Source organism: Mauremys mutica, chromosome 14 (assembly GCF_020497125.1).
Source record: "Mauremys mutica isolate MM-2020 ecotype Southern chromosome 14, ASM2049712v1, whole genome shotgun sequence".
Lineage (NCBI taxonomy): Eukaryota > Metazoa > Chordata > Testudines > Geoemydidae > Mauremys > Mauremys mutica.
Window position 1 is genome coordinate 17,643,529 of NC_059085.1, and position 14,874 is coordinate 17,658,402.

Here is a 14,874-nt window from a genome sequence, read left to right on the forward strand (position 1 = left end):
AGAAACATATCCAAATACCCGTAAACTAATGTGCAAAGGAAGTAAGAGTGAGAGCAGGCAGCCACTTGCAGGTAAAGCATGCCGCACACCGCAATCGCAATCAGGTCCTAGGGCAATAAAAATAAACATACGTCATTGATTTTCACTGTAAACTCCTTTTCTCGTACATGCTTCTTCACCTTTGGCATCTGTGGCGATTGATCATGTTCTTCCTTAACACCTGCAGGTGGGGGTGTTGGTGCACTAGGTTCACTGTAGTCTGCAGCTGCACCCGGGCTGTCCAGAAGTTTGGTTGTGTAGAAAGATGCTACTGTATTGCTGTCATAACTTCTTCTTGCTGAAGGCCATTTACCTTTCAACACTGTTTGACAAATACTGTCTAGTCGGTTAATCATAACTCGATCCTAGAAAAAACAAGAATTTTTTTTTTTTTTTTAACAAAGGAACTGCTTACCAAATCTATACATTATGCCATTCAGAAAGCAAATCTTCCTCTTCTACAAAGAAGAGAAAGGATGATCTTATGGTTAAGTCACTGGACTTGTACTCAGGATTTGGGTTCAATTCCTGGCTCTACAACACATTTTCCTATGTGACTTTAGATAAATCACATAATCTCTATATACCTCACATAACCATTTGCAAAATGTGGACAATGATACTTCCTTTCTTCCACTCTTTGTGTATCTTGTCTATCTAGGTCCTGCTCCTGCAAATACTTAAGCCCATGCTTTGCTTTACTCACATGAGTAGTCCCATTAATTTTAATGGGAATATTGTGGACAGTAAAATGAAACAGTGCAGAAGTGTTTGCAGATTTTTGGCCATGACCATTTGGGCTATCACCTAACATATGTTTGTGCAGTGCCTAGCTTAATGGGATCCTATTTAGGCTGCGGCATGTAGGTGCTACAATAATATATTAAACAACCACAAATATAAAAATAAATGTGCATGCTCTTATTCACAATTCCTCTTGTCATGTTTGAATCTGTTCCATTCCAGATTCAAATACCTTAGGTCCCAAGCTGGCAGAGCACTAAGCACATATTTAATTTTAAACACACAAATAGTCCCACTGGAAAGTCAAGAATGTACTTAGACCTTAAGCAATACATGCTGAATTCCCCAAATAAAATGTAGGGGGCACTTTTAGAAGATCTGTAATATAAAAATAAAATCAAATCCATAAAGTTTACTGATACTGTTAGAGCACACACATTTGTCCAAGATATGTGAACATTAAAACTGCCCAATATATAAAATGCTCTTTACAGTTCTCTCCTAATCTTGATTGTGCTCTGCACCACTATACTCAGAACAAGGGCCTACATTTTCAAAAATGATTAGTTGTTTTGTTATGCCTCTATTTGTGGGTGTCCATAAATGGGCCTTCCACCTTCCCTATTAAAGTTAGATCATTTAAGAGCTCAAGTGGCGCTCTTAAAAATTGAAAATCATGAACATTGAAATCAAAGTTTTTTAAAGAAAAATATTCATGATGTTAATGTAGTGGAGATTAAAAGCTCCTGAATTTCAGATACTAATACTAATCTCTCTCTTCTGAGCTCCCCCACCCTTTTTGTCTCTTCCTTTGTCATGAAGCTCCCTTTCAGGCTCTCCCTAAACCGCCTGACTTCTGAAAGCAATGCCTGATCAGAAGCTTCCAATCTGACTGCGTATTTTCAAGCCTCAATCCAATCCATGCCTGCCTCCAGTGAATGAGATCTTTACCACTGCAAATTAAGAAACCAATAGCTATTTTTTGTAATATAGTACATGCCTTTAACAAATACAATGAAATTTTACTCTAAGACTGTGTTACCAGGGACTCCCGATCAGCACCAGAGTCGTAAGTGGAGCAGACACTGCGGAGTGACCATGACTGGCTGGCCCTCCTCCTCGCCATGCCTGCTACTGTGCTTCAACGCCGACCTGTTCAGTCGGGACGAGTTCCTCCCACAGGACCCCAGGGATCTTCGCTGTTCAGCGGATCTGCGTTGGTAGACCAGCGATCTACGCCTCACGCTACTTGACCTGTACTGGGATCTAGAGTGGGACAGGGAGTTGGAGTGGCCCGGTCATCAATAGAATCTCCCCAATCGAGGAGATTCACATCTCGGTGACAGGTGCCAGTGGGCGGGTGACCGGTGACCCCATTCCATTCCTGATTGGTTGCAGGACTGGTGGCCGAGTCACTGGGACACCCGATGGGTCGGTATCGACACTCATGCCAAGGGACGTGTGTCTCCATAGATCTGTGTCAGCTGACTGGCGAGGCGCACCTCGAATCCCGCTGTCAGTGTCCAGGGTCTGGAGACCGAAGAGGGCTTCTCTGAGCCTGCCCCAAGTCCGAGGCATGACGACTCCGTGCAGGCAAGTGCTGGCAGGATGTCCCCTGCAATGGGGAGTGGCACTGCTGAGGCTGGGACGCTCAGAATGAGGCAGGTTTACTCCTGGGCTTGGGTACCGTCAGAGCCGGTGTGGGCGGCACCAGTAGTGTCAGGATCTCCTGCACTGCCTGGATCGGGCGCTGATGGGACTTCGAATTGGCGGAGGCCCTCGTCACTGTCCGGTGTGGCAGGCATAGTATGGGAGGGGCTTGATTGCTCAACATTAGCAGGGGCCCAACTCCCTGATGGAGGTGTTGAGCCACCCAACATGGGTCTTGGCTTTCCTCCGGCCCTCTCCTTTCCCTACGGAAAGTGGGAGATCTTCCTCTCATGGACCTCTTGGGCTTCTTGGCTGAAGAGGGGTATCGGTGCCGGCTCGTAGATGGCATTGGCGGGGTGCTCCATACCGATGCTGCGGTGCTCGGGCCAAGTTGGACCTCTGCTCCGGTGCCGGGGTCAGCGCTGACTCCATCAGCAGTGCCGAGATGGATTTGTCTCTTTTTCGTTTTGGGTTTGAACGACTTACAGATGCAACACTTGTCACTTGTGTGTCCTTCTCCTAGACACCTTAACAGCTAACGTGCGGGTCGCTGATGGGCATGGGCCCACTTACAACGATCGCATGGTTTAAAGCCTGGTGATCAGTCCCTAGGCTGAGTCCCGTCTGGGATCAACTAACGAGAACTAATACTAAGGGTAAATACTAAACCATGTACAGCTATTTTAAAAAGAAACGTTCATGAGACACACTGAACTAAGTGAAAGCTAGCTGAAGAAGCAGAAGTTCCAGCACCGTAACTGGCAGTAAGAAGGAACTCAGGGTGGGGGGAGCCAGCAGTGCCCCTTATACCACGCTATGCGGGCGCCACTGCAGAGGGCACCAGAGCCGGTCCCCTACAGATACTGCTAAGGGAAAAACTTCCGGCACTGGTGCATATAGCAAGCACACACGCCTAATATGGAATGGACATGAGCAAGCACTCCAAACACTATAGATTTTTACCTAGAACTGTCCATCTGATCCACCCATGTGCCTCTGCTCTCCTTGTGCACCGCATCAAGGGAATAAAAGGTGGGGGGGGGGATTGCCAGACTGCCAGCATCTCAGCTCCTTCTCTACCGCCAGTTCCCAGTAGGAGACTAGGGAGCAGGGAAAAAGGGCAGGTAGTGCACTATATATAGGGAAAAGATATCTCAAAGAACTCCTGTTACTACCCATCCTCCTCCTTCCAGGGATTGTCCCTATGTGTAGTGCACAACTGGTGATTCACAAGCTGTCTCTCTAAGGAGGCAGGTGCCTAGAAACCTATGACATAACCTATTGCTTCTCTAGGCAGGGTAGGTTTGCATCAGACACAGTTGTTCACACCCTGTACACAGTGTCTAGAGAAGGCGTGTACGAAGTGCCAGGGTGCTGCTCTGCAGATTTCAGTAACAGGGATATCTTTAAGGGAAGCTACAGATGTTGCGCCTGAGCTTTAACTGAGTGTGTTTAACTTGAATGTTTTTCTGGTGTAAATTAAGCAAGTTGTGACCAAAGACAAAGAAAAGCACATTTACATGCATGGTAAACAAAGCCATCAGGAGAGCAAGTGGGGAAAGATGACCACTTAATCTCGATGGGGTATGGAGAGTGCACCCCCCACTCCCGAAGCCTTCCTGCCTCATGAAGCAGCATCACTGAACTTTGGGAAGATATAAAGAGAGAAAGCCATTTTGCCTTCTGTCACATGAGAGACTAAAGGGGCCAAAGCTCTTGAAATCACAGCATGGTGGATCCTTTAACCAAGCAGTTTGAAGTCTCTGGGAACTGAATATAGATGAGAAAACTGCTTAAGCAAAGATTGCAACTTGTTGAAATTAAGTTTTAATCTTAGAAGCATATTTTTACTTTTGTTTACTTGTTTAATAAACTTGTTTTATTTATACTATACACCAACTCAGAGTGTTAACCCCAGTTAAGGTAAAAAGCTTCCGGGTACTGTCTCTTGAAGGGAGCAGCAAACTTAACTTCTGTAAGTTTTTGGCGAGAGGGCTGGGCACTACATGGCAGACGTTTTGTAGAAAATACAGGACAGGGAGGGTCTTGGCGTCACCCTGTGTATGCCGGTTGTTGGCATCAGGGCTATAAGCCACAGCAGCATAGCATTTAAGACATCCAGAGTTCCGGACCAGGCAGTGACACAACCTGACTGGTCTGAGTCAAAACCCAAAATGTTGGCATAGTCACAATAGGATTTACCCCCAGCTTGCTATTTTAACTCATCAACCCCCAAGAAAAATGATCCAGCTATCACATTTGAGCTTGAAAATGGTATTACAAACTTACCTTTGGCCAATATGATGCAGCCAACATATATCCACCTTGCAAGAGATAGTTAGAATTTGGCATCCCGTTGTTCAACTGGAAACAGTCCTGGGTCTCATCTTGTGTGGTGCTCAGAGAGGCTACGCTCTCTTCGTCATATGCTTTGATGTGAGGGGTTCCTTCTGCTAAATAAAAGTACTACATATAACTTGAAGCTGTATAGAAAAATATAGCTAATTTTTTTTAGGATGCTCATACAAAGTATGTAAAGGTTTGGAAAGAAAAATTTGAATACTAATAAAAAATGAAATTTTTACTCTGGGCATATGCAAGGCTGATTTTTAAATTAGGAGTGCTGAGGCTCTTCTATGTAAATTGTGAACTACTATTACTCTGCACATAACTATATTCCTATTCTCTTTTCTAGAGCTTAACATGTGAAGTATTCAGATATTTCAAAACAGGTTACTTGCTAAAGTCTAATATGAAATCCCTTGTGTACTTTTTAGAACACACATTTCATTTTGAAGTGAAACGAAATGTGAGTTCAAGACAATAAATCAATTCCATTTTTAAATAGAAAAGTAAGCATGGAAAGCAAAGTGGTTGTCACCAGAGTGTGGTAAGTCTATTGAGGGGATATTACTTTTTATATGTGGTCCATTTCACTTATTGGATGGGGTGTAGAAGGCTCCATTTGCCTCCCCAACATTTTTTTAAAATGATGTGTCTACATAATATTACAATTTTAAACATGCTTTTTTAAAATCTGAGTTTCTTTTCAACTAACATTCCATTGTTTCTTCTTCTCCCCAACCCTCACCTATTTTCCCCACATTCCAACCTCCATTTTTTCATTTCTTTCCTCTCCAGACCATCTCCAACAGAAGAAGAAAATCAGGGATATTATGTCTCTGTTTGCACAGTATAAATTTCCTTGTAGCAAGGCCAGACATATTTTTAAACTAACAGCCAATGCTGTGTAAGAAAGAGTACAGATGCAAGAGCAATGTCAGATAATTCTGCAAGACTCAAACTTATGTGTAACAAAAAATGCAAGATTACAATTGTGTACATAAGTGAAAGCGAAAGATGGAAATTTTCATTGCTTTAAATCAGTTAATATCATATATTTTAGCTATGCATTGTGTGGTTAAGTTATGGAGGATTGATGGGTGTGGTTTTTTATTTTTGTAGAAAAAGCATGTGTGTCACAACACACTACTTTCTACAAAAAAGTGTTTCCATTATCAATCTAATAATAAAATATTGATAAAAAATGCTACCCCACTTATTTGCCAAAATATTACAAGTTTTCTGTGGTAGAGGACCACAGTTTGCCTCTCTGCTGACCCCTTCCCCCTGCCACTCTCTGATCCTGGGCCAGATGTGCATCAGGATGGTCCGAAAGACGCTGTAAATTGTACCACCTGCCAATAGTACCAATGGACTGATAAGGTAGCTTGGAATCAGCCGGGTGTAGTTCAGTCCTAGCAAAGTCTCCTTTCTCTAAACACAATTAATGACTAACCTAGCTCCACAACACCACACGATCCCTCTGTGCAAGGGAGACTGAGGGGATATCATCTCATGGTGCCTAAACTGGCTTTGCACCCAGAATCTGCTTGTGGCACAGCACCAAGCAGCCACAATACAAGGATGAGAATGCCCTAGATAACAAAAGATAACTCCTAACAGCCATGTCAAATGTCAGCTCCTAAATATTAATACTTCAAAAACTGAAATGGATTTTGAATGCTTGGGACCATCAAAAACCTCTCTATTTCAAACAGATATGTAACCCATTTTTCCTGTATTCCCTCCGCCCCTTCCATGCAGGTCCAAAATGTAGAGCCTGCTGAAAACTTTCTTCCCCTAGAGCAGTGTTTCTCAATGACCTGTCTGTGGACCAGCACCAGTCACTCAGATCTCCCTGACACAGTTTAGGAAGGCAGCAGAAAGGTCCCGGGTATCAAAAAGGCTGAGAGGAGCACTGCTCTAGAGAGCCCTGTAAGTAGCGTGGAGGTAGAAGTGTCTTGGCTATCCCTTCCATCAACTGAAGTATTGTTTTCATGCAGAATGGTGCAGTTGCTAAGCATGAAAATCCTGGGATTATAGAAATAATGGAAGTATTAACAATGGTTTAGTAACCAAGACTAAAATCACTAAAGGCATTTGTTACAAATACTGTCTTCTCAAAAACAGTCTGAACAACAGATAGGTCTAAAATACTAGTTTGTCAAGAGTGCAATATATAGGACAGCTGCACAAAAGGTGCTATAAATGGTGTACTACACATAAAAAAACCTTACATATTAAAGAGATGGTGCATAATGAATTGCACTGAAGTTAAGAGAACCTTCCAGCAGTTACCAAATCTTTAAAATGGAAATTTCTAATTAAACAGCAACAGAAAGTCAGACAGATTGATTTACACTCCCTAGCTAACATTTTACAACTAGAGGGTCAGACACATCATTGGTCACATAGGCTAAACTGGCCGGAGGTGGAAAGGGCAGGAATACAGTTCCTATTACCTGAACCTGCAGCAATTTTACAGGATACTGCCACTAAACCTAAATTTTATTGTTAAATTGTCTACGCCACTCCTCCTCATCTCCTTTATCAGTTTCTTATCAACAGCATCCCCTTGACAATGCCCATTTGGTCCTGCAGGCAGAGGAGCATTGCAACATCAGAGGTTACTCAGTCAGTAACTCTAACCCTAGCCTTAAACCTGAACACTAACCTCTTTACCTTAGTCATCTCCCTCCCTGACAGCCAAGGCAGAGAGATTCTACTAAAACAGTTGTAAGTAGGCAAAGGTAAATGATCTTGCCTGAGCTAGGCATAGTGTGGAGAGAGCCACAGTGCAAATCTCATCTCATTCCTACTCAGCCAATATAGCTCCTGATTTAGAACAGAGGTTCTCAAACTGGGATGAGAGCACGGAATGTATACGGGGGGGTGGCGGGGAGGACATGAGAAGCTGTAGAGGGGGAAAAAATGACTGCACTCATTCAGAGCTGGGTGGCCAGAGAGCTGCGGATGCCTGCCAGGCAGCATTGCCACCAGCAACAGCAGAGAAATAAGAATGACAATATCATACCAAGCCACCCTTACGTCTCAACTGCTGCTGGTGGGGGCGCTGCCTTCAGAGCTGGATGCCTGACCAGCAGCTGCTGCTCTACGCTCTGCCTTCAGAGCTGAGTGGCTAGAGAGCGATGGGGTCCGAGGGAAGATAAACTGCTACAGACACAAAGAAGGGGTGTGCAATAAATAAGTTTGAGAACCACTGATCTAAAACAGCCCCTCTATTCCAGTCCTGAGCTCCTATGCCACCCCAACTCTCTTAGTTCTGACTGCCAGTTTCATTTGCTGATTCATTTTGACCAACAGAATTGAGTATGCAAATGAACTGGAGGGTGAGGGTGAGAGTGATGACTAGCTGATTTACTTCTGATGTCACAATGCTTCAGAGCCATGCCATCTAGTTGACTATTAGGCCTCATGTTGCTAAGCCAAATACATACTATAGTCAAGATTTTTACCACATGAAATGTATCAATAGATTTGCTATGGGTGAGATTTTCAAAAGGTACCTAAATAACACAGGAACACAAATCCTATGGAAAAAACCCACCATGGACCTAGCGCTCCCAAGCCACATAGCTGATTTTGAAAATTCTATCTTATTTGTTCCTAGGTCCTACACTAATCCACAATCTTGTTTATATTTTCTGAATAGTTTTGACGTCTGAATAGCGGTGCAAAAATGCTTGAAAATTTGTCAATGAATGCAAAAAAAAAAAAAAAGGGAGCAAAAACACCACATTGCTTTCTCTAATATTTCTTGTACTGGCAGTGATCAGCTTAGTAACACACATAATCCAGGTAAACTTCACTACATTGAAAAGTCAAAGCTGAGTATCTGGTCACATAAATAAGGTCAAGATTTTCAGATCTCATTGAGAGGCTATATTGGGGACATAATGCAACTTTGTATTCACTATGTTTCTTATAAACTCTTCCAGAGCCAAGCCACTGAATGACTCAAGTGGCTGGTATGGAATACAGAGCCTTACTCTTCCAGATTGCCAGTTACAAAGCAGCCCTGGGCTGCAATGCCTGAAAGGTGCTGATGACCGTTCTGTCTCCTATGGGGAATGCGTTTGGGCACAGCCCAGTTCCACTACACTGGTGTGTACGTTACAAAAAACACCGGCACAGTAGGCATTGTGTTAGATAGTAGAGCGAGTAGTGTGGCTAAGGAATGAGTAAGCAGGGAAGGTGACTCCACTACTGACCTCTGCAGCTGGCTGCAGAACCATGTGCGTGGGGCAATACGATGAAACTTCAGTTTCCAGGAATGTGTGTAGTACCTTTCACCAGCTTTAAACTAACATGTGAAACCATATCCCAAAACACTGTGTAGGTTCTGTAAACTGTGTGGCTGAACAGTTGAAATATCACCACATTTACATCAGGTTGTTCTATATATGACTGTACAGCCCAGCACATACAATTCAACTGTTTTATTTCCCATTCTCCCTTCTCAGGGATTCATGTTTGGAAAGTCTGGGGAAGTTCTGACCAAGAGATTACGATCTTTGTCATTCAAAACATTGCTTCAGCAGGTACAGGTCATTTTTCTGGGTCAGAGCGATAGACAGCAAATATGCAGCACTCCTGCCAGGTGAGCCAGATGGCTTTTGTGGGCTGATGTTTGTATAACACCATGAAAATTCCTGGTTCCCTGCGGCTTGTGTAGAGCCTCCCTCCAATACGGCTTTGAGAGAACCCATCCTTATCAATACATTAGAAGCAAGAGGAAGACCAAGGACAGGGTAGGCCCACTGCTCAGTGAGGAGGGAGAAACAGCAACAGGAAACTTGGAAATGGCAGAGATGCTCCATGACTTCTTTGTTTCTGTCTTCACTGAGAAGTCTGAAGGAATGCTTAACATAGTGAATGCTAATGGGAAGGGGGTAGGTTTGGAAGATAAAATAAAAAAAGAACAAGTTAAAAATCATTTAAGAAAAGTTAGTTGCCTGCAAGTCACCAGGGCCTGATGAAATGCATCCTAGAATACTCAAGGAGCTAATAGAGGAGGTATCTGAGCCTCTAGCTATTATCTTTGGAAAATCATGGGAGACGGGAGAGATTCGAGAAGACTGGAAAAGGGCAAATATTGTGCCCATCTATAAAAAAGGAAATAAAAACAACCCAGGAAACTACAGACCAGTTAGTTTAACTTCTGTGCCAGAGAAGATACTGGAGCAAGTAATTAAGGAAATCATCTGCAAACACTTGGAAGGTGGTAAGGTGATAGGGAATAGCCAGCATGGATTTGTAAAGAACAAGTCATTTCAAACCAATCTGATAGCTTTCTTTGATAGGATAACGAGCCTTGTGGATAAGGGAGAAGCAGTGGATGTGGTATACTTAGACTTTAGTAAGGCATTTGATACGGTCTCGCATGATATTCTTATCAATAAACTAGGCAAACACAACTTAGATGGGGCTACTATAAGGTGGGTGCATAACTGGCTGGATAACCATACTCAGAGAGTAGTTATTAATGGTTCCCAATCCTGCTGGAAAGGTGTAACAAGTGGGGTTCCGCAGGGGTCTGTTTTGAGACCGGCTCTGTTCAATATCTTCATCAACGACTTAGATACTGGCATAGAAAGTACGCTTATTAAGTTTGCAGATGATACCAAACTGGGAGGGATTGCAACTGCTTTGGAGGATAGGGTAATTCAAATTGGAGAAATGGTCTGAGGTAAACAGGATGAAGTTTAATAAAGACAAATGCAAAGTGCTCCACTTAGGAAAGAACAATCAGTTTCACACATACAGAATGGGAAGAGACTGTCTAGGAAGGAGTGTGGCAGAAAGGGATCTAGGGGTTATAGTGGACCACAAGCTAAATATGAGTCAACAGTGTGATACTCTTGCGAAAAACGCAAACATGATTCTGGGATGCATTAACAGGTGTGTTGTGAGCAAGACACAAGAAGTCATTCTTTCGCTCTACTCTGCGCTGGTTAGGCCTCAACTGGAATAGTGTGTCCATCTCTGGGCACTGCATTTCAAGAAAGATGTGGAGAAATTGGAGAGGGTCCAGAGAAGAGCAACAAGAATGATTAAAGGTCTAGAGAACATGACCTATGAAGGAAGGCTGAAAGAATTGGGTTTGTTTAGTTTGGAAAAGAGAAGACTGAGAGGGGACATGATAGCAGTTTTCAGGCATCTAAAAGGGTGTCATAAGGAGGAGGGAGAAAACTTGTTCACCTTAGCCTCTAAGGATAGAACAAGAAGCAAGGGGCTTAAACTGCAGCAAGGGAGGTTTAGGTAGGACATTAGGAAAAAGTTCCTAACTGTCAGGGTGGTTAAATACTGGAATAGCCTGCCCAGGGAGGTTGTGGAATCTCCATCTCTGGAGATATTTAAGAGTAGGTTAGATAAATGTCTATCAGGGATGGTCTAGACAGTATTTGGTCCTGCCATGAGGGCAGGGGACTGGACGCGATGACCTCTCGAGGTCCCTTCCAGTCCTAAAGTCTATGAAATTAATGAGCATACACCACTTATATAATATGCTAATATACCATAGTAACAAATCACATATTTGAACCTAACTTCATAACTGACCCTTGATGTTGCAGCCTAAAACCTTACCTTTAGTGGTGGGAAATCTCTCCTAACCCACACAACCCAACTCTACTGCCAGAAAGTTAATGATCACCATTATATAACATTCGTTGAACTCATAGTGGAAACCAATCTAAAGCAGATCTTGAATATTAGCACTTTTAATGTATTTTTCTCTCCATCACATAAAACAGAGCAGAGGGTTATATTCTTAACAGTAAAACAGTTGAATTGAGTTCAAGACATTGAGAATCATGCTCCCTCCATTGTCTAATTCCTGTCATGACAATCTTTGAGCTAACACTTTGGCAGAATACGGTTCTTATTGTCGCAATTCTTTCTGCAGTTGGGAAAGCACTATGTGGCATGATACTTTGCTGCTTCAGGAAATACTTTAAGATGAGGTAAAGAAGAGACAAATAGAGTGTTGGGAAAACAAAAGGAAGGGACAGGAGGCACAGAAACAAAAGGGAGATTTTATAAAAGGAGGATCTGTTGCTCTAGATATCTAAGTTTGGTAACCAAGACTGGTCCCCTCATGCCTGTAGGTGGGTGCTAAGACAGTACCTCAAATTACTCTTAATGATCTTTGGCAGATTGTAGGTCTATGAGTTTCCAAGAGATACCTAGGAGTGGTGCAGTAATGTGTGACAAGGGATGAATGAGGAGGGAAAAACAGAAGAGGCACCAAAAGAACCTAAATATGGGAGGAAAGAAAAGAAATGGGGAAGAGGGAAAAAAACATTTTTGCAGAAATTCTGACAATTCATCCTTCCTCCTACACCTGAGTTGAATGCTGAACACAGTTCTCTATGGAATCAGTCAACATGACTCACTGAATCGACAGAGGCCTTGGTAGGAAGTGATGGGAAGTGTAGAATATTTGCTTTTACTATGTATTCTCCTATTCCTACGTCTTTTATATGTTTTTCAAAATTCAGTATTTTTACTTTTTAAATTATGACGTAGCAATAAGACTTTTGCCACTTACCTCGCTTTTGTGCCTCTTCATCATCACTGTCACTCTCTTCAGATGACGAAGATGACGACGACGATGATGAAGATGATGATGATGAAGAGGAGGAGGATGCTGAAGAACAAGAGGAGGAGGATGAAGAGCTGGATCCTGATCGGGAATGTGAACAAGAAGAGGAAGAGGAAGAGGATGATGAAGATGACCTGGAAGAACAGGATGATCTGTCTGAATCAGAGTCAGAATCAGAACTAGAGTCTGACCCTCTTTTGTTGACTCTCTGTTTTTTGGAAGCAGGGTTTGGCGTAAGGGGCTCTGTCCTTGCTGCAACCATACGCCTGTCATTTTCACTCTTCACACCAGGTTTGTGGTCTGTAGTCTGTAATGGCGTGCCATTTTTGGGGCTCAAAGGTTCAGATTTCATCATTGTCCGTGTTTCCTCAGTAGACATAGATTCCTCTTCAGATGACTGAGGGTCCTCTTTAAGGTTTTCATTTTTAACTTTTGTATCCTCAAGAGCATTCCCTTTAGTATCTGGCAATCTTGACTGAGGTGTAAGAGGAGACGCAGACAATGCCATCTGATACTGATGTAAAAGTGGAGTAGAAGTCCTTGATAGCGCCACTTTATTCTGACTGTAATTCCTCTGGGCAGACATAAACGAGAGTTCAGGATCACGAAGAATGTGATAGTCTGTTCTGCTAACCCCATGTTTAGCAGCTCCAATAAGTAAATCCCTGTCATGAGTCCCACACTCCCACCAGACTGGCAAGTCTGGATTTGGCTGACAAAGTTTCAAGCGTTCAAACAGCTGTGGATGTCGGAGGGCCTGTTCTCGTACCTTCCTCAGGAGTTCAATGCGATATAAGGTCCGAGAAGCACGCTCCTCTGTAATTGGTTGGATAAAAATGGTTGGGTCTACAAGTTCTGTATAAAAATAAAACAAATGGGAGTATCTGGCAAACAAAACCTTGTAATGCAGATTAGAAGCAGGTGACACTAACCAGTTAACACCCAAGTCCCACAAAACATTGACCTCATGTTCCACATTAGACTTTCCCCATTTTCTTCTCCCCTAATAAAATTTTGGGAAGCAGACAGAGTTGTAGCTTTTCGGAAAGAGGAAACAAACAATATTTTGTCTGATCAGTATCGACTACATGACTCAAAAAATATTGTTAAAACATACTGTACTCTATTTTCCTATGATACATACCTTCTTTTGAGGGAAGGCGACAGACTCTCCTGCACATAGACATAAATGCATACAAGTACTTCTCTAAACTCTCATCAGTTTTCTTATGAAGCCTAGCCATGGCTCTAAATTTTGTCCAGTCAAATCGACCCCCGTCAGGATCAAACACCACTCCAAATGTGGATACAACCCTGTAAAAATCAGCTTCTTCTCTTCTTGTCCATCTTGGTTGGTAATAGAAAGAAAAAAAAACATATTAATCAAGTTTGGACATTTAGTAATGTTCTTAATATTATCACCTGTGACAATTAGAGACCACAGCTTTTAAAAAATTTGAAGTCTTTTTGAGTTTCTATAGGCTCATGCATTTAAACTGAATACTTTTACTTTGCACAAACCTTTGTTGCCTTTCAATCTTGGCTGCCATTTTTGGATTTAGAGCAGCTTCTTCATATGGAGGCTGCATCACAGTTGCCTGAACTGGAAACGTTGGTTGGATTTGCTGGGCCTGCCTGTTCTTACTAGTCCGTTGGTAGGCTGTTATTAGGCGGCGCAGACGTGTTGTTAAAGCAGACTGAGTGGGCCAATAAATTTTGTCTCCTTCCATCATCTGACCATCTACATTAAAAGAAAATCAAACAAAATCAAAGAAACAAGTCAAGTATTGATGGCGCCTCAGGTTCTGCATTACCCCCAAAGCAGGGGTGCATCAAGATATAATGTAGTCCAGCATGATAGGATACTATACATTAATAACAACAATCATATATGAAATTTAATTTACTTTACCTCCGTCAGCTATTACTAGATCTCCTGGCGATGAAGCATCATCCTAAAAAACCCAAGATTTGAAATAAATCAAAAATATGAATCCATCAGAGACGTAGTTAAACAACACACACCTTAGGTAGATAACTAATAAAAGTAAAATAAGAATAATAGTATGTTATATTTTAGACAATTGGCTATTAAGGCATCTTTAATATGAAGGGATCACACAAAAATACTTCTATGAGACTTATAAGAAATATTAAAAATGTTAAAACAACTAGCTCCATGAAGTTAGAAGTAACTTTTCATTATGATAGAAAGAACTAAGAACAGATGCATACCATACCTCCATATCATCTTTAAACATTGCTGGGGCTGGTTTATATTCTGGATCTTCTACATCCCTGTTAAAAGTTCAACATAGCAAAATAATCTATTTTAATACTCCTTTAAAAGGACCTCTTCTGTTTATATTATGCGAAACAATTCTAAACCAAAAAGGATTTATTCTCTGGTTAATTTTCTACTGGGAAATCTCAGTCACTGTACTTTGGAGGGGAAAAAACATTACAACAGG

General features: G+C 42.2%; 1 protein-coding gene across 3 annotated transcripts in view; it reads right to left on the minus strand.

The window, feature by feature from the left end:
* The window catches only part of CHD9 (chromodomain helicase DNA binding protein 9), a 189,757-nt gene that overhangs the window by 22,429 nt on the left and 152,454 nt on the right, over positions 1–14,874 (minus strand). For 2 of the 3 annotated variants that reach the window (XM_044986992.1, XM_044986993.1), the window contains 7 exons: positions 14,644–14,701; positions 14,316–14,358; positions 13,925–14,144; positions 13,548–13,750; positions 12,350–13,258; positions 4,723–4,886; positions 132–404 (listed from right to left, as the gene is read on the minus strand). In XM_044986992.1, the coding sequence (XP_044842927.1) occupies positions 132–404; positions 4,723–4,886; positions 12,350–13,258; positions 13,548–13,750; positions 13,925–14,144; positions 14,316–14,358; positions 14,644–14,701 (1,870 nt within the window). The remainder of the gene's footprint in view (positions 1–131; positions 405–4,722; positions 4,887–12,349; positions 13,259–13,547; positions 13,751–13,924; positions 14,145–14,315; positions 14,359–14,643; positions 14,702–14,874) is intronic. The other variant, XM_044986994.1, reaches the window with a different exon arrangement.